At 38.7% G+C, this 20,176-nt stretch overlaps 1 protein-coding gene across 2 annotated transcripts in view; it reads left to right on the forward strand.

Moving 5' to 3' along the window:
• Window positions 1–20,176, forward strand: part of LAMA4 (laminin subunit alpha 4) — a 151,345-nt gene that overhangs the window by 96,162 nt on the left and 35,007 nt on the right. For both annotated transcript variants that reach the window (XM_046005514.1, XM_046005513.1), the window contains exons 13-21: window positions 751–899; window positions 4,340–4,481; window positions 5,214–5,310; window positions 10,296–10,412; window positions 12,214–12,393; window positions 15,693–15,832; window positions 18,190–18,366; window positions 19,173–19,318; window positions 19,754–19,916. In XM_046005514.1, coding sequence (XP_045861470.1) covers window positions 751–899; window positions 4,340–4,481; window positions 5,214–5,310; window positions 10,296–10,412; window positions 12,214–12,393; window positions 15,693–15,832; window positions 18,190–18,366; window positions 19,173–19,318; window positions 19,754–19,916 — 1,311 coding nt within the window. The remainder of the gene's footprint in view (window positions 1–750; window positions 900–4,339; window positions 4,482–5,213; window positions 5,311–10,295; window positions 10,413–12,213; window positions 12,394–15,692; window positions 15,833–18,189; window positions 18,367–19,172; window positions 19,319–19,753; window positions 19,917–20,176) is intronic.

The following is a 20,176-nucleotide window of genomic DNA, read 5'->3' on the forward strand; positions in this document are numbered from 1 at the left end:
TTCCCCCAAAATTTACTAATCAAATGAACCAGTCCCTCTCTCAGGAGCAGAGTGAAGAAAGGGGTGGAGAGGTCTGAGGTTTCATCAATTGAGCTCCCTTTATATGGAAGAAACTTCAGGAGTATGGAAAAAATGATTCCTGCTACAGTTAGTTGATGTCTCTTAAATTTAAAAGAAAAGAAAAGAAAAATACAGTGATCTATCAGACAGTAATGGAGGAAGGAAATATGATTGGCTTAAGAATTGTGACAATGTTTAGAATCACTCCTTGAGTGACTGGCGAAAATGAAGGGTGCTCATTAGATTCAGTAACTGAGATATCATTAGTTTGAATTTCTGTTTTGTTGGAGTAGTAAAATAAAAAATAGACTGGAGTGGGTCAAAGAGTGAATTAAAAAGCAAGGGAATAGACAGCTAACATAAATGCTTGTTTGGCCATATATTGCTATGGAGGGAAAGGAAAGTAAGGTAATAACACTGGAAAGATGTGTGGGTAAAAAAGGTTTTTTGTTTAGCTTTGTTTTGTTTCGTTTTCAGGTGGGAGAAGGCAGAGCATGTCTGAAAGCTAGGGAAGCAATCAGTAGGAAAGGAGTTATTGAGGATGCAAGAGAAAGAGATAAAAGTCTACTTAAAGTACTTCAGACTGCTGTATACCTGGCCTAAAATTTACTGAACCTCATAATAAGGAAGACGAGAGATTATCTTCTGGTTATTCTGTATTCAATTCACTTTTTAAAATATTTTCTTTAGAATGCTTCAGGGATTTATGCGGAAATAGATGGAGCCAAAAATGAACTACAAGGAAAACTGTCCAACCTAAGTAATCTTAGTCATGATTTAGTCCAAGAAGCTGTTGACCATGCACAGAACCTTCAACAAGAGGCTGATGAATTGAGCAGGTAATATCCTGGTTTTAGAAATGCAAATATCTATATAAGCTGAATAACTCATTTTTATTCAATTCCATGTACCCGAGTTACAGATTAGCAGGTTGGGTTTGGGGTTGTGTGTGTTTGTTCATTTGTAAGTTCTTGGTTGATCAGTCTGAGAGCCAGCCAGTCATTGTTTATTGTCATTGTTTTGGGGAGAGTTTTTTGGTTTAAAAAAAAAAATCTGTCAGATTAGAGACCTGTGTTGGGGGGGGGGGGTTCTACTCCATAATTATTAATAGGGTGACCTAAGACATTTTGGTTAGGGGCCTAATGCTGCACAAAATACTATCAAGTAAGGGCACCTGGGTGGCTCTGTCAGTTAAGCAACTGACTCTTGATTTTGGCTCAGGTCATGATCTCAGGGTCATGAGACTGAGCCTCGTGTCTGGCTCTGTGCTCAGTGTAAGGTCTGCTTAAGATTCTTGACATTCTCTCTCACCTTCTCCTCCTGTCCCTCCGCTCTCTTTCTCTTTCTCAAATGATAAATAAGTAAATCTTTTAAAAAAATTATTAAGTAAATGAGATCCCTCTACAAGATCTAATTCTACCACCATCACGTATTTATTTCACATACAGCATTAGCTTTTTACACCCAAGGGTCTTAAGTAAAGCTGGTTGGAAGTTGGCAATACAATTGACTTCTGGTAAATTCTCATAGACACTCCACAGTGCCCAGCAGGAAATGTTTGATTTCAACACCTGATTAAGAGAAAATCAATTGACAATTTTCCTCACAGCGTCTAGAAGAGAGTCGCACACCCTTTGGGCACTCAATTAATGTTAATTGAAATGTGCTGAAAGATTGGAATTGAATTCATGACCTTGAAATGATAGGTAAATGATGAGATAATTATAGAGAAAGACTACAAACCTGGCAATTAGAAAAAAGGATCAGTAAAGGTCATGAATAAAATAAGAACCAATAATAACTCTTGTTCAGACTTAAACTACCTTTTTATTCCTGACTGTCAGAACTTTCAAATATTCCTTCAGATTTTCTGAGAACTGAAAGGAAGAGAGGAGACAGACAGAGAGAGAAAAATAGATGTTATGTAAAATCTTGGTGTCCGAGATGGCATTATATCCATCTAGTGTCATGCTTCCAGGAAATTTGCTTTTGATCAAACCAATAAAATGAAGCTTTTGATTTGGACAATATACTGTATTGAAATAATATTGTTTCTGAGATCCCTCTTGTGGCTGTCTTCATTGGTTTTTTTTTGTCCTCTTAGTGAATCTGTCCTGTTGGTTGGGATCCCAACACATACCTTCACTAAATGCACAGTGTTCTAGCATAATTCTAAGAAAGTTACCCATGCTATATATGAAAAATTGTTCAGAAATATCAATCACCCTGAAGTCCCTTTTGCATGCAGGATATTTCAGACTGGGTATATTCAGGGAAGCATTGAAATTTATATATGTCTTTCCCTCAAAATCTGAATATTCTTCATCATCTATTTGGTGACCCAGAGATTTGATTCTTGTGCATAAAACAGAGATAAACATAATTCATCAAGAAACTTCCATTTCAAAAAAAAAAAAAAAGAAACTTCCATTTCAAAAACACATTTTTATTTTATTTTTTTGATGCAGTACCTCTTTTGTGACTTATAATAAAAACAGCATTAAAGACTCTTTTAATCATTTTCTTTTCTTGCATCTTAACATTAGCAAGCAAAATTTTAAAATATTAATGAATACTTATAACATTTTATTCTTTGTATCCCTTTTAAAATTTCCTCAGATTTTCCTCTCTGTGTCATTTCTGAAAACAAGGGGTTGTGGATAGGAAGAAATAGCAAGTATGTGAATTAGAATTACCTCTGTAGAGCAGAGTTGCACTATGGCTTTCCTTGACCCTAGGTACTTTTGCTTCTGTGGGCCCTTTCCTCCATAAAAAATTTTAAAATTACCTGTCATGATAGCATTGCTATAAAGACTAATGTAATCATTATTAGTATCTTCATTGTTCTTCAGATTTAAAAAAAAAATGAAAATGGAAAAATTCTTTATGGGGCCCTCTTATGCCTAAGGGATAAGTCAGCTCTCCCACAAAGGAGCCCGATGATCGTGAACTAGAACCAAAGAGAAGAAAGTAGCCAGGGAAATACCGAGAAGTTGTTCTGAGCCTAAGAGAGCACACTGAAACTGAAACTAGATGGAGGAAATTGAGAATCAGTAGAGTTCAATGGTCAGGGGAGTTGGAAGAAATGAGCCAGTGTGGGATCCTCAATGTCACATATTGTGTCACAGAGAATCTTCTGGAAGTTACTGATGAATCAAGTGATAGTAGTCATCAGTGTTTGGGACTGAGAAGAAAATATGCAACTGGTGTATTTAAAATTGAGGCAAAGGATTCACGACGAGCTGAAACAGTGACAGGATGTTTATGTGTCAATAAAGTGAATTATTCTATGAATACACTTAGAATTTGAAGTTCCAATTCAGGAAGTAGTTTAGGCACAATAATAAATCCTGATGTTTTTTGGATGGCAGGGGCGGGACCAAGCATGTCACTTAGTTTATCCCTATTGTACCTCGCATCAGTCCTCTGAGGCATATACGTGATCAGGCACTATGTGAGAATGCCCAGTGCATGATGGGTACCCAGTAAATAGTGGATGAACCTTACAGAGGCCAGAATGGGGTAAAGGCAGAGAACATGGTATATAGGGCAAGGGTAGAAATGGGTGTGAGTAGAGCTTTGCACTTTAAGGAAGCCGCTGGGCCCCAGGAGTAAGACAAACCATAACAACATGCGCCCTGGTTCCCTCTATGAAAAGGGAATAAAAATGGCTACTTCATGGGTGTGGTAAGAATTCAAGACATATCATACACCACAAGACTAGCCCAGAATCTGCACATAGATGCTCAGTATGTATCATTCCCCTTCTTAAGGGAAAATACAATGTTTTATAAAGTGAACAAAAGGTTGAATAAATAGAGTAAAACCTACTCATACCTAACACCATGCTGAGGCTTGCGCCTTCACTGAGGACCTTGGTTTCTTTGATGGAAAGGAAATAACAATGATGATCTGGGTGAGTAGGTGGGGAAGGACTGTGTGTTGGTTCCTGGGCCTGACCCCCACCACATAAACTCTTGCTTGTAGAGGTGCAGAGGCCTGTTTTTAAATCAGTCCCTTTTCCTGTAGCCACTGCCCGGCCAACAGCTTCCGTGGAGCCAAAATGGGGTAAAGTCCTGGGGGCACCAAAGGCAGAAGAGAGCAAAGAAGATGTGCTCCCAGGAGAAGCAGCTTGGGAAAACCTCACCAAGCCAGGCGGCTTTGAAGAACTGGAGGGAGGTCCCTGGGGTCCCAGAAGTACTCATATCAAGCCATAAAAATGGCCCCATTTCCCACAAAAGGGAGACAGAGGAATAATGATACATGTTTTCTTTAACAGGAATTTGCACAGTTCCGATATGAATGGGCTGGTACAGAAAGCTTTGGATGCTTCAAATGTCTATGAAAATATTGCCAATTATGTTAGCGAAGCCAATGAAACGGCAGAATTGGCTCTAAATATCACCGATCGAGTTTATGATGTGAGTATTCCCTTATTTTTTTTTAAGTTTTTGTTTTTGCGTAATCTCTACACCCAATGTGGGGCTCGAACTCACAAGATCAAGAGTTACATGCTCCACTGACTAAACCAGCCAGGTGCGCTCCCCCACCCCAAGTATTCCCTTATTTTCAAGTTCATTTATATGTTGCCTTCTTCCAGCTTGGGACTTTTCTGTTTTCTAATGCCCTCTCTTGAGCTTCCATTGTAATGCAAATGACAGAAAGTGCAGGAGAACTAAGAAAAGACCATTTTCTTGATGTTGTGAAGGTTTCCGTAACATTTCTTCAAAATGTGCCATACTCTTGTCAGCAAATGTCAGTTCCTTTGACAGCTTTTTTAAACCATAAATGAAGCATATTTAAGATGAGCCCGTACTGATAGAGAAGATGTTTTATGCACACATTCACATTTTTTCAAATCAAAAATTGTTTATCGAGTGACTTCTATTTGACAAGCACTTTGGTGGGGCCTTGGCCGGTTGCTGTTCCAGACTGACTGAATTTTCCATGAAAAACATTTGTCTTGAAATGGATTTTATGAAATGGATTTTATTTCCTCGTGTTCCCATTTGACCTTGCTTTTGAGCTATGGAAATTAAGTTGTATGAATTTTACTTGGTGTTTAGTAAATAAATGGTGTCGTTTATATCCTCAATCCATGAAAAGTGGATTTCTTCTGTCATTCTTACTTTTTCCATGCAATTCGTTTGCAGGCTGTCAGTGGGATTGATACTCAAATCATTTACCATAAGGATGAGAGTGAGAACCTCCTCAATCAAGCCAGAGAACTGCAAGCCAAGACAGATCCTAGTAAGCATCTTCCCTTTCTTACCTTCCTTCTGATTTACAGCTGCTTCTCTCCTTTCATACAGTACTTCTGCATATGGATAGAGATTTCAAAAGTCTAGGATTAAAGAACAAATGATCTTTTAAGTGAATAGTAAATAGCTCCTGTTGAGATCTAAGGTATAAAAAAAGTGAAGATTGAATTTTTTTTAAGATATTATTTATCTATTTGAGAGACAGAGAGAGAGTGGGGGAGGCGGGAACAGAAGGGAAGGGACCAGCAGACTCCACGCAGAGCACAAAGCCGACCCCAGAGCTTAATCTCAAGACCCCAAGATCACGACCAAGCAGAAACCAAGAGTTAGATGCTCAACCAACTAAGCCACCCAAATGGATATTATAAATAAAGTTGGATATTATAAAATAAATTGTGATTAAAGAAAAAAAGAACTTCCATGTAGTAAAACGTGGTGTATATTCTTGTTAATCAAATAGACTAATTGTGACACCTGGGTGGCTCAGTTGGTTAAGCGTCTGCCTTCGGCTCAGGTCATGATCCCAAGGTCCTGGGATCAAGTCCGTGTCAGGCTCCTTGCTTGGTGGGGAGTCTCCTTCTCCTTCTACCCTTCCCTCCTGCTTGTGATCTCTCTCTCATGTCTCTCTTTCCCAAATAAATAAATAAAATCTTTAAAAATTTTGGCTACTAGACATTTACCATGAATACCAATTTTCAAGGAAATAATGCCATAAAATACACTTAACACTAAAACTATATTGTACATAATTTAGTCTTTCTTGAACAATTCAGAAGGCCCTTTAAAATTTTACATGAAGTAATGAGTCAGTACTGGGAGAGTCAGGAGGATAGGAAACCACAGAGCCATGTAGTTATCGGCACTTTCCTGTAGTTTGTGTTCTGTAGGTTTACAGCATTTAGGACAAGCCAGTGACCATATGGAAAGAAGCATTTCCAAAAGTTAGTGTTTGCATCTGTGACAGCAAGCACATCCAAGTGCGAGAGGGAAGGAAAAGAAAAAGCAAAATCATGTTAGTCAATTTTGAATCTTGTGAGCTACTCTTAAAAACAATTGCATTGGCTAAGAATTTCACTAAACAATATTCATCTCTGAGTTAATGAACTCAGACCTAAAGAGGGTTGCCCATTGACTGATGAGGTTGGAAATCCGTTACCTAGCAAACTTCTAACTACCACCTAAAAACAAAAACCAAGTTTGAAACAGAAAATGTCATGTAATTTTATCAAAGCAATTCATCTTAATTCTAATCATGCATTTTCTTTTTTTTTTTTTTTAAAGATTTTATTTATTTATTTGACAGACAGAGATCACAAGTAGGCACAGAGGCAGGCAGAGAGAGAGAGGAGGAAGCAGGCTCCCTGCTGAGCAGAGAGCCTGATGCGGGGCTCGATCCCAGGACCCTGAGATCATGACCTGAGCCGAAGGCAGAGGCTTTAACCCACTGAGCCACCCAGGCACCCCTTCTTTTTTTTTTTTACAAAGAATACTATATAGAGAAAAAAAAAAGTATTTGTTTTTCCTATGCAGAATATTTAACTAGCTGTGATATAAAGCAACTATTATTTTATGATTGCTGGGTAAACAAAGGCAATAAAAATGTTCTCTTCTAACTCATTCATTATATAAGTTTAGTCTTGAACATACTCTTACAAAAGAATTAGAATATTGACAGCAACAATTTAGAATATTGAAAGTAAAATATATTTTATTGAATTATATTAACATACAGTGTTACAATAGTTTCATGTGTACAGTATAATGATTCAACAGTTCTATACGTTACTCAGTGCTCATCACAGTAAGTGTACTCGTAAAAGTAAAATATTTTTTACGTAAATGTTGCCATATCAATGTATTTCTTTGTTTCTTATGATGTGAAGACCAGAGTATGTGGATTCTCAGGACACAATGACTTAGATATTTTGTTCTCCTTGATAATTTACAATGCAGTCTTGTCCTTCTCATGAAAACAATTTTTCTTTCCTGGTAATAATGTCTCTTCAAAGTTCTATACTTTAAGTACAGATAAAATCTCTGCACTGGTCTCTGAATATTTTGCAAATCTGGTTTCCTCTTTCATGATCTTGGTTAAATTTTTTCACATATTTAATTTCAAAGGGACATCCTTGGGGAATTAGGACTGTGTGGGTCAGAACTTCCCTCCCTTTAGACAATAATGTTTGTGATATAAATTCAGATTTTCAGATTAAACTATATTTATCTACTGAGTTACATTACAATTTCAAATTACTGTTAATTCATTTCCAGATGACTTTCAATGATCAGTAATCTTTATAACCCAGATTTCCTTCCTTTATTATCCATATCAAATAGTTAGCAATCTATAATAAACTCAGGAAGCGGCTATTTAAAGGAATCTTCTATTGAATTCGTTTCTAAAATGAAAACTGTTTATGTAAAACAATAAGTTTCAAATAGGAAAGAATTTTTATGAAACATTTTTTTCTTATAAACATCCAGCCTCAAATATAATTTTTTCACCTATTTTTATCAGGGGCTCCAAATGTAGAGTTAAATATATTCTTTCTCAGTATATCAGTCAGCATCTTTTGCAGCTACAAAACCCAAAAAGAAGAGCTGAGAAGATTATAAATTATTCAAAAAAGATTATAAAATATTCAAAAATTGAAAGTAAAAGAGGGAGAAAGGGATGCAATACAAGTACAAAGTGTGTTTAAGTCCCTCCTTGAATTCTGGGAAATTTTTAGCACTCCCCAGAGGAATTAAGAAAGAAGTGCTTGTACTTTGTTTACATTGTACTTGGTGACAGAATCAACTCAACACCACTCATTTTATACCCACCATTCACAAGTGCGGAAAGACAACCGAACAAGAAAGCAAGCACACAAAGACTGTATAATGGAAATGAGAAAGTACACCATGGGAGAGTATATATTTACAAGCCTTTTGGAGAGAAAGAGAAAAGCATATAGTAAGGGAAGAAATGATTTCTCTGTTTGTCAAAAAGCATAAATTTCCTGATGCTTTGGGAGTAAACAACGCACAAACCAAGAATCTTTGGGAAAGTTCATCCTTCAGTTCAGACAAGATATTACATCATGATTTGTTTGGATTTGCTCCAAAATAGCCCATTTTGGGACTATGTTACAAATGCACTTTCAAGAATAGTTTTATAAGAAAAAGACTATCAAACCTGATACAAGAACAAATAGAAAATCTGATAGACCTATATATACACATATAAAATTAATCAGTAATTAAACTCTCCCCACAAAGAAATCTCAAGGCTCAGATGGCTTCCCCAGTGAATTCTTCCAACCATCTAAACAAATGACACCGCTTGTATATAAATTCTTCCAGAAAATAAAAAAGATGAAATATTGTCTAATATATTCTATGAAGTCTATAAAACTAAGATACAAAACCTGATAAGGACATTGTAAAAAAAGGAAGATTATAAGCCAAATTCTCTCAAAAATTGAGATGTGAAAAACCTAAACAAGGCATTAGCAAATCAAATCTAACACACATAGAAATGGTAATACATGACCAAGTTAAGTTTATTCTGGGATTTCAGGGACAGTGTAACATTTCAAACATCAATAGTAATTCACCACGTTTAAAGAATATATCAGAAATTTCATACGGTTATCTCACCACATGCAGAAAAATCGTTTAACAAAACTCAGTGTCCATTCATGTTTTACAAAAACTCATAGCAACTTCTGTAATCTAAGAAAGAAAAATAAAATAAAATAAAAATAAGCAAGCATATTAATACTGAAATATTTAAAGTTTCCCCACTAAGGCTGGAAACAAGACAAAGATATCCCACATTACCAACTCAATGTGTAAAAGTCCAGTTTAATTATATGTAGAAAATAATTAGAAATTAACTTTTTAACACCATTTGCAATAACATAAAATGCCTAGGAATAAAGCTGATGAAAGATAAGATCTCTACACATGAAACTATACTACCCTGCTGAAAGAAATTAAAGATGATCTAAATAAATGAAAATCAAAATGAGAATTTAGATCTAAAGAAGAGTAAGCAAAAACAATTAGCTGGAAGACTCAAATTTGTAAAAATGACAATTCAGCCAAATTTATATATAGATTAACTATAACACCAACCAAAGTACCAGAATATTATGTAAATAGAGAAGATGGTCCTAGAATTTCCATGGAAATGAGTGTGGGAGGAGCTAAGAAGCCAGAATAATCCTTGAAGAATAGAATCCAAGCTGGAAGACTTAAACCACCAGATATTAAGACTTAACCACTCTACAGAAATTAAAACAGAGATATGAAAGCTGTAAAAAATTATACTACTGTATCATTTCTTTTTAATAAAATTTAATAGACACAACTAAAAAAAAAAGAATAGATACAATCACAGATGGAGATAGAATTCAGAATAGAGGTCATCCTTGGGGAATTACAGAGCGCCCCAAAAATTGAATAGCAATTGTATTCTACTTTCTTGATTTAGCACAGCATGTATCCCGTGCTCAGTTTGCGAAAATTTGTTTATAATGTATGCCCTTTTCGATATGTATATTGTATATCCATTAAAATTTTATTTAAAAATTAAGAAAAAAGAATTATTCTTATATAACAAGTCGTGGCCATAAATAGAGATAGACTTTTCTTTTCAGCTCTTTATCAACTGCACTGCTAGTTGTAAGTCACGGCAGTGTTATATTTTCCAAAGAAGTTAGCCATTATCCTTGCACCTTTTATGGGCCACTTTATGGCATCCTAAATCACTCTCAAGCAGTGTGACTAGTCTTCTATAGTCCTGCACCTCTTAATTGGAATGCCACTTTCCAGAGCGGATGTTCTACGTTCACACCGTATTCAGAATATTACAGATGACCCCACAGCACAGATCAGAATTGTCCTTGTTGAAATGGAGATTTTTTTTTTTTTTATCCCTCTAACATCTTGGCTCCACTGGTACTTTTTTTGGCTTCTTCTCCATAGGCAATGATGAGGCGGTAGCTGACACCAACAGGCGTGTGGACGGAGCCCTAGCAAGGAAGAGTGCTCTCAAAAACAGATTGAGTGATGCCATTAAGCGACTACAAGCCACAGAGAGAGGTAAGGGTCACAGACAAGAACAGAGTATGCCTTACCTGTTTCTTTGCTGGGATTAAAATAAACGCTTGCGGAAGAGTACATGATTCCTTACTTGTCAATCCTTCTATAAATAAATATTGTTTTCTGGTGACAAAAGGAACTATGTTCATCACACGCACGCACACACACACACACACCAGAAAATAATTGTAAAATCTATAATCATACCTCCTAGGGGTGATCATTACATTTGAGAGCATTTTCCTCCGATCGTGTATTTGTGTGTGTATGTACTTATGTGCATCCGCGTGTGCAGCTGCTTTAAGGCAGTCGGGCTGCTTATACTATTTTGTAACCCACTTCCTTTGAACAGTCCTTCTTCGCTAATAAACATGCCCGAGTTGGTTACTGGGTCTCTCTGCCCCCAGCTGTAAGTAGCTGCCTCTGTTACCTGCCATGTCATTCTGGTAGTACAAGTAAGGGAGACCACCAAGCCAAATGCGGACACAGGAGCACTCATTTTGCCTAATCGGGGACTACAGTGGTATCTTAAAAAGATGGGCTGGCATCCAGATGGGCTGGAAACCAGACGGCTGGATGTGCATTTTCTTCTACACATGGAGCAAATCCAGCTACTGTCTCCTGGTTTGCCAAAGCCCCAGCCAGGACGGTGTCATCCAACAAGAATCCCTGTCATCTGCACCATCAGAGACTCCACATGCTGGAGCACTGGGCTGTGGTTTATATACTTCATGTCATGTGGGAAAGTACCACCATTGCCTTCAGATGGTGGTGAACCCTGAGGCTTGTCAAGGTTAGGAATTTGCTCCAAAAGGCACAGCTCCAAAAATTAGTGGACCCAGGATTCAAAGCTGCATCCATCAGAGTTCAGATTGTGTGAGGTCGAATTAAATGTTTCTCCACTGAAGTAAAAGAAAAGGTACAACCTCACCTGTGACTTTTATTACCAAAGTAATACATGATTATTATAGAAAGAGTAGAAAATACAGATAAGAAAAAGAACAAAAGAAGAAAAATCTTTTGTAATCTCGTTACCCAGGAAAAAACATTTTGTTGTAAACTGACATTTTTTTCTTTTAAATACATAACTTTTTAATAAAAATAGAATGTCACTATACATGCTATTTTGCAACTTGGTTTTACTATTTAAAAATAATTTTCCTTACTGATTTACTTCTGTAGTAGAATATCATTTTTCTGGCAAAATGCATGCCACATGGAAGAAAGTGATATTTACAATGATATCAGACATGAACGTTTTATGACTTAAAATCTCATGGGGCGCCTGGGTGGCTCAGTGAGTTAGAGCCTCTGCCTGCAGCTCAGGTCATGATCCCAGGATCCTGGGATTGAGCCCCACATCGGGCTCTCTGCTTAGCGGGGAGTCTGCTTCCCTTCCTCTCTCTCTGCCTGCCACTCTGCCTACTTGCGATCTCTGTCTGTCAAATGAATAAATAAAAAATCTTAAAAAAAAATCTCATACATGTTTCCGGTGGCTTTCTCACCAGGTCTCTAACCTGAAGAAATACTAATTACTTTTTTTAAAAATTCACCTCTAATTTGAAAATGTTTTAAGTGGGCTGCCTGATTTTAATGAGACTCTAGAGTCTTTCAAGCTCAGTTTGTAACTACCTTAACATTTCTAACTTACACCATCATTAACATCTATTTAAAGATCTTTGTTCAGCTTAAAAACCCAAAACTTGAGGACTGCCTAATCCCAATGATTAAATGGATGTTGATGCTCCCAACAAATGTCCTGCTTCTCTGCAAAATGAGTGTCCCTGTGCTCTGTGTGAAGGTGACGCCCAGCAGCGCCTGGGTCAATCGAAGCTGATCACGGAGGAGGCCGACAAGACCACAGTGGAAGTCCAGCGGGCAGCCGCCCCCATGGCTAACAACCTAACCAACTGGTCACAAAACCTTCAGAGTTTTGACTCTTCTGCTTACAACACAGCGGTGGACTCTGCGCGAGATGCAGGTATCACGGTTTGCATCCAGATGAACTGGCCATTCGGCGCAACGCGTCTTTCATTAAGATGCGGTGGTTTTCATCTGGGTGTGAGATTAGAATAATGTAGAAATCCGCTTAGAAAAAAAGAAAAATTTTGCTCAGGTCATCTATGTGTATACACACACACACACACACACACACACACATACACACACACACACATATATATACACGTATATATATGCACTTATAAATATGCATATATGTTTATTTATACTTTACACATATATATGTATATACATGTATATATACCAGTATATATATATACATATATATGTGTATGCATATAAAATATATATATTTCACAAAAATATACTAGAGAGATTAGTTAAGCATCATTTTTTCTATATGAAATAATAACAGCGCTGATGTTTGTCAATGTTATGTCTGTTCCTTGGGGAAGAACGTCGATCACAAAATATTGGTTTACTTTGGGGAAAAACATTTACTAAACTGCATTGCTTTGTCCTTACCTGAGAAATGCAGGTTATTACCAACAGGTACTATGTCCAATCAAAACTGACGGTTCCCATGATGAAGTTTGGGAGCACCTGGGTGATGCAATCAGTTAAGCTTCTGACTCTTGGTTTCCGCTCCCAGGTCATGATCTTGGGTCATGATCTCAAGCCCCACATCAGACTCCCCGCATGGAATCTGCTTGAGGTTCTCTCTCTCGCTCCCTCTGCCCCTCCTGCTCCAGTGCGCTCTCTCTCTGTTGCTCTCAAATAAACCCTAAAAGAAATGATAATAGGAGAAGAGTTTGTTGCCCAGTTTGAATACAAATTTACAGCAATGATAATGAAATACTCTGTTAACTACCTAATTTCTTTATACACAGATATTTAAATCACATATTACCTTGTTTATTCTACCTCTTAAATATCAATGACTTTGTCATGACTAGAACTTCCTGTTCTCCAGCATGGCTTTGCAGAACATATTACATTCACTTCCATCTGAGTTAAGGAAGAACTTTATTAATCTACATTTGATCTGTCACTAGTAATTTTATCCCAGGTCACAAATATTCATTCCTGTAACAAGAAGATAACCATTATGTTCATCTCCTAAGTATATATTCATGAGTTTTACCATGTAACCACTCACCTAATTGCATTTAGAACTTAATCTCTAAAAGATTTGCCTACATGACATCTAACATTCACATTTATAAAGACAGAGCCTCAGGAATGTTTACTCAATCTGTGTTAAATTTTTTTCTTCCTTTTTCGGTCCAATCTGAGATTCCAATAAGTGTCCAGAACTACCATTAATTGAGACTGTTTTAGGCCTCTGTGTTTTCCTCAGATAGCATTTTGTGGTTCAAATCAAAGTAAATGAAAGAGCGTACCACAACATAAGAGACTTTATAAAGACTCTAATAAAAGGTGGTTCCCTTTCTCAGAGAATTGGAGACAGGGAAACCCTGTTTTGTTTACATTTCCATAATCAAAATTTAATGTAATGCATGAAATACACTTCATTACATATAATTTTTAAACACTATTATACTATAAAATGGCTATTGTGATCAGTTAGCCAAACAACAAATATTTACCTCTATTAATTAACATGATAAAGTGATAATTGTTATTATTTTCCTTGATTCCATTCCTTAAGATAGAGAAACACCCTACTTCCTAAATACAGAAAAGAGTTTTATCCTTGGTCCTCACTGACACATTCTCCTGAATCTGAGTTTAGTTTGGCTCCAGTAAGAGACTTCCGGTTTTGTAGCTGCTACTGCTTAGTGACCATGGCTCTGCCCTTCTCCGGGGGAATATGCAAAAGGTATTCATTCTCTAGTCCCGGTTCATAAATCTTCATGTGCTTTAGAATCACCTGGGCCTCACTCCCAGAGTTTCTAATTCAGCAGGTTTGGGTTGGAGCCACAGATTTTGCATTTCTAACAAGTTCCCTGATGATGCCAATGCAGCTGGTCTGTGGACCACACGTTGGGAACCACTGGTCCGGTTCATGAAACCTTACAGAAAGTTACGCCAATCTCCCTGTTTTGGACTTCTCTCATCTAGCTGTGTAAATATGATTAATTCTCTATTTAAGATTTGATTTATTTATTTTAGAAAGAGAGCATGTGAGCAGGAGGAGGAGCAGAAGAAGAGGGACAGGGGCGCCTGGGTGGCTCCGGGGGTTAAGCCTCTGCCTTCAGCTCAGGTCATGATCCCAGGGTCTTGGGATCGAGCCCCGCATCGGGACCTCTTCCCAGCAGGGAGCCTGCTTCCTCCTTTTTCTGCCTGCTTGTGATCTCTGTCTGTCAAATAAATAAATAAAATCTTTAAAAAAAAGAAGGAGAGAGACAAGCAGACTCCCCACTGAACACAGAGCGGGAGTAAGGCTCCACCTCAGGTCTCTAAGATCATGACCTGAGGCGAAATCAAGGGTCAGACGCTTAACCAACGGAGCCACCCAGGCGCCCCTATTCTCTTTTCTATGTGTACCTCATAACTTTAAAAAAAAAAAAACCAAAACAATAAAACATAACTTACAAATTCAGGATGATGTGTTTGTATCATCACCCTTATTGGGCCCATAGACCATGGCGCCCACCCTCTCCTTGACACCACCTGCCACACTTCTGGGTGCTCGGTTGTTTTCTCCACGCAGCTCTGCCTCTGCATGGACTGTTGCAGCAGCAGTGTGATGTGGGAATAGGCAACCTGGGAAAAAACCTTCCCGCCTCCTTTTGCCCAGCCTGCCTTTAGACTTGTTCTATCAGTTCCATTAGAAATGCAGGCAGAGGGCGCCTGGGTGGCTCAGTGGGTTAAGCCGCTGCCTTCAGCTCAGGTCATGATCTCAGGGTCCTGGGATTGAGTCCCACATCGGGCTCTCTGCTCAGCGGAGAGCCCGCTTCCCTTCCTCTCTCTCTGCCTGCCTCTCTTGTGATTTCTCTCTGTCAAATAAATAAATAAAATCTTTAAAAAAAAAAAAAAAAAGGAAATGCAGGCAGACCCTGTGCTATATGGGGACAGGAACATCTGTCGTGGGCCTGGCCCTTCAGAAATGTGCATTGTAAGCCAGCTCACTCTACATACAATGTGTAGACCAACAGACATTATAAATGCCACAAAATAGGAATCGCTTATACAGTGGGCTTAACTCTTCCTTTGGCAGGATTACAAATAATTATAGTTCTCATCGAAGTAGCCCTGTGTTTGTTGTCTCTTCACCGGATTCCTTAAATACAGCTAATATTATTTAATATCATTGAGATATTTACTCAAGTGATTAATTTTTATTAACTGCAGTAGGAAATCTGACAGAGGTTGTCCCTCAGCTCCTGGATCAGCTCCGCACCGTAGAACAGAAGCGGCCTGCGAGCAACGTCTCTGCCAGCATCCGGAGGATCCGGGAGCTTATCGCTCAGACCAGAAGTGTCGCCAGCAAGGTAACCATGAAAGAAAGGAGTCTACGTCAAGTGCTCACTGCTCAGGAAACTGAATCGCAGCTCTTAAGGCAGCTGCCAGAGCCTGGAATCTTTCTACTTCAGTAGTTCTTTTCTTTTTTAATTCATTTGAGCGAGCGAAAGAGAGAGAGGGAGAGCGAGAGAGAGCAAGCGCACAAGCAGGGGGGAGGGGCAGAGGCAAAGAGAGAGAAGCAGACTCCCCGCTGAGTGGGGACCCCCCCCCCACCAACCCCTTGCGTGACTTGATCCCAGGACTCTGGGATCATGACCTGAGCCACCACTAAGCCACCCAGGCACGCTCTCTACTTCAGTAGTTCTAAGGCACCATCTGGATCTGTTTATTAGAATTGCGTGAAGAGCTCTGAAAACTAAACACCTTCCAAAGTTAGGTTTCTGTGAGTGCTTCCCGGTCCCAATCTCAAAGCCATCGATCAGGCTCTCTAGAGGATGGGCTCAGTTCCTGTATTTTGATTCTTATGGAGAGCCAAGATTAAGAGTCATAGAGTTAACCTAGTCAACAAAGCTTGTAGAGGAAAAGAAATTGAGTAAATCTAACACCAACCGAAGATGTGATTTATACTTGTCATTATTATTAATTATTGGAACAGGTGTTTTAGTGCAATTACTATGTTGAATACTCCTGCCCATCTACCTCTTCAGGGAATTCTCTGGTATAACATTGATAGAGGGAGCCTTCACCGACCCCTCCACAGGGGTCACTGGGGAATCAGAGATCACCTAAACTGAACAATCTTTACACAGAGGCCACACAGCAACACCAAAATTCAATTAACGTTTTCAGTTGGCAAATAGGGCTCATTCTTGGCCCTCTTTTTCATTTATTTTTTATTGATGCATAGACCGGCATCATTATATGGTTTTATTTTCTCAATTGCAAATTGTCCTGAACAGACCATGAGCCCTAAGTACTGACCAAAAGAAGAGTTGTAAATCAACTATTTTGTAATGGAGAAGATTGTTTTTGGTGAATATATTCAGTATTTAAATGATACATGATAATTGGTCTCACACCACAAATTACCTTTGTTAGATACTTTGGGAAGCATTTCAAGAAAAGCTTAGTGTAAAGAAACGTTATTTCCAAAGTTAGGTTTCTGTGAGTGCTTTCTGGTAATTTGATTCAAATGGAGAAAACTTTGGGGAACTTAACCACCTAAAACTGTTCTCTAGAGAGAGTCTTGGCAATGCCTTTGGGAGCCCCCTGGACTCCCCAAAGTGAGGTACTTTCTGTGCAGATATATTTCCTTCTCAGACTCAATTTTTATGAAAAAAGACTTTAATGCCATGAACTGTTTGATTGTTTATTAAGATGATTGATTTTTACTCAACTAGCAATGTAAGACAGCTGTATTCTAGGCACTTGGGAATATAATCTTGAGCTTACTGACCATCAGTATTAACCAAATCAATATTATATAATGGATGTCAATACATCTAATTATTCAGAAATATTTGCATGAGTGACATGGATATAAAAGTCCATCCCCTTCTGAATACTCAGAAAATCACTCTGAACCAGATCAGAGCATCAGCTTATCATATTGGGCCTCTCAGAAATGCATCTACTGAATTGTGCTTTGTTTTGACGTTTTTCTAAGAGTTATTATAAGAAACATCTTAATGAACTCATTACAGTTATAATAATGATAGAGCCAGGAACTGGAAAGTACTTTACAGTTATTATCTCATTTCATTCAGCAAGATTTTCATCCACACTTTACATTTGAAGAAACTGCAGGTTAAGTGACTTGCTCACGGTTACACAGCTAGTAAGAAGCAGAGCCAGGTTTCAAGACCCTGTCGAAGACTCCAAAGCTGGGTCTAGACCCCTCCCAACAGTCCTGGTTTGCTCAAAGATGTTACTCACAGCCTTATTTCTTGTTCCTCTTTTTAAAACCCTGAGGAGAAAGTTCTAGCCGTATTTGTTCCCCAGATGTGTTATACTTCTCCTGATCAATTAGTCATTGTTAATTTTATGGGCCTCATGGACTGTGTAACTGACCAGGACTCCCATCAAATATTTAGTTCACCCCAACCGAGTGTATAATTCATTGTGGGATTTGTAGTTATCCTCATCGTAGATCTGCTTTGTCACTGTTTTTTGGCTTCCTTTCACCCCACTTTAAATGTAAATGACTATATTATGATCTGCCTTAACCCCTTTCTCCCACAAGGTGAGGACATCAGGAAACAAGGGCAAGGAAGGGAGTAGGGCTCAGAGAGTCCATAAGGATGGAGGGAAGCCCGTTGGGAACCAATGGAGAGAGCTGTGCCCATTTCTGCAGGGTGCTTTTAACAGAAACATTCTCTAACTCCAGATCCAAGTCTCCATGATGTTTGATGGCCAGTCGGCAGTCGAGGTGCACCCCAAAACCAGTATGGATGACTTAAAGACCTTCACGTCCCTGAGCCTGTACATGAAACCTCCCCCCGTGAAGCAGCCAGAGCTGGCTGGAGCTACGGACCGGTTCATCCTGTACCTCGGAAGCAAAACTGTAAGCGTGTGACATGTTTTTTTTTTCTAATAAATTTATTTTTATTTAATTTTTTTCCTTTTTTTTTAAATTTAAATTCAATTAGCCAACAGAGAGTACATCATTAGATTCAGGTGTAGAGTTCAACAGTTCATCAGTTGCGTATAACACCCAGGAAAACACAACATTTGAAAAGAGAGAATAATAGTCATAGGAAAGACAGGGGCTTTCCTCTTCCCTTAAAACAAAACCACCTATGCAAACAAACAACATTCCCATTCTGGTTACCCAAACAACATTCCCGTTCTGGTACAGACCACTTTAATCCCGAGACTTGAGTGGTCATAAAGGTAAGTGATTCCTTCTCTACGTGGGATATTTCTGGGGCTGCTTCGTAATCAGTCTCACACGGCTCATTGAATGCAGCATTTCAAGGACTTCCGGAACCCAGAGGCCTGTTAACGGTTGTTGCTCACCCTGTTTGAATAGGCACGGGCAGTCTGTCTCGGCAGGCTGCGTATGTCCCTGGGTTAACCAGACAGGATCAGGCCACTCCTGGAAGCTGTCAAATGACCACAAGCCTGACATTGCCTGCCTCCCTGTCCAGGATGCACTTGGACAAACACGGGGAGCAGCACACCAATGTAGCCACAGGGAGGCTGGAAAGGAAAAGGCACTGCCGAGTCCAACAGGAACTTTGTAATAATTCAGGCAAGATGTGCCTTGTAGACAGCCAAGCACTTGGATTGATGATTGTCCCTTAAAGGAAAACAAAATATGATGTTCACTCCTATCGATTTTCTTTAAGTGGCTTCTTGATATTTCAGGCCAAAAAAGAATACATGGGTCTTGCAATCAAAAATGATAACCTGGTGTACATTTATAATCTGGGAGCTAAGGATGTAGAGATTCCCCTGAACTCCAAGCCCGTCAGCTCCTGGCCTGCTTACTTCAGCATTGTCAAGATCGAAAGGTAAAGTGAATTCACAATACAGGACTTCCATGCACATTTCATAAAAAATCTGTGGAATGCATGCGTGCATGTGCTCACGTGTGCGCACACACACACACACACACACACACACACACAGTTTTCCTGTGGGTGTTTAAATAGCATTTTCTTCCCTTTACTGTTGCTCCTTTTCTCCCCCGGTATGCCTGTGTTGCTTCCCAAATACCTAAGTCGGGAAAAAAAAAGATTGGGAAAAAATACTCATCATTTCTAAATAGCAATCAGATTATTAGATCTTTTTATCTGCCCAATCCATGCCTTAATTCCAAGATGGAATATCTTTTTTTTTCTTTCTGCTGATTGTTGACATCCTGTAAAAGCTTTCACATGATGACCTTTAAAAAAACATATTTTCTACAAATTATCTGGCTAATAAGGACTGAAAATTCTTAACAGGGTAGGAAAACACGGAAAGGTGTTTTTGACAGTCCCAAGTCTGAGTAGCACTGCAGAGGAGAAGTTTATTAAAAAGGGAGAATTTATGGGAGATGACGCCTTGTTGGATCTGGACCCTGAGGACACTGTGTTTTATGTTGGTGGCGTGCCTTCAAACTTCAAGGTAAGCTACCCAGCCAGATTTGGACTTACTGAAAATCTACACTGACTGTTTTTCAAAAATCCATAAGTCCTACAATGATTTGGGGGGTGTATCGAAATCTTGGTATTTCAAGAAAGAAGTTAGCTCCATGGGTGTTAAAATTCTGATCTATAAATCTGGCATATAAATCCGGTCTCTGCTACCTACATTTTCATGGTGTCAGATGCTTTCAGGCTCTAGCTACCACTTGTATATCAATTCATTTCATTCCGATACACGCA

This window comes from Meles meles, chromosome 5 (assembly GCF_922984935.1).
Source record: "Meles meles chromosome 5, mMelMel3.1 paternal haplotype, whole genome shotgun sequence".
In the NCBI taxonomy this organism is placed as follows: Eukaryota; Metazoa; Chordata; class Mammalia; order Carnivora; family Mustelidae; genus Meles; species Meles meles.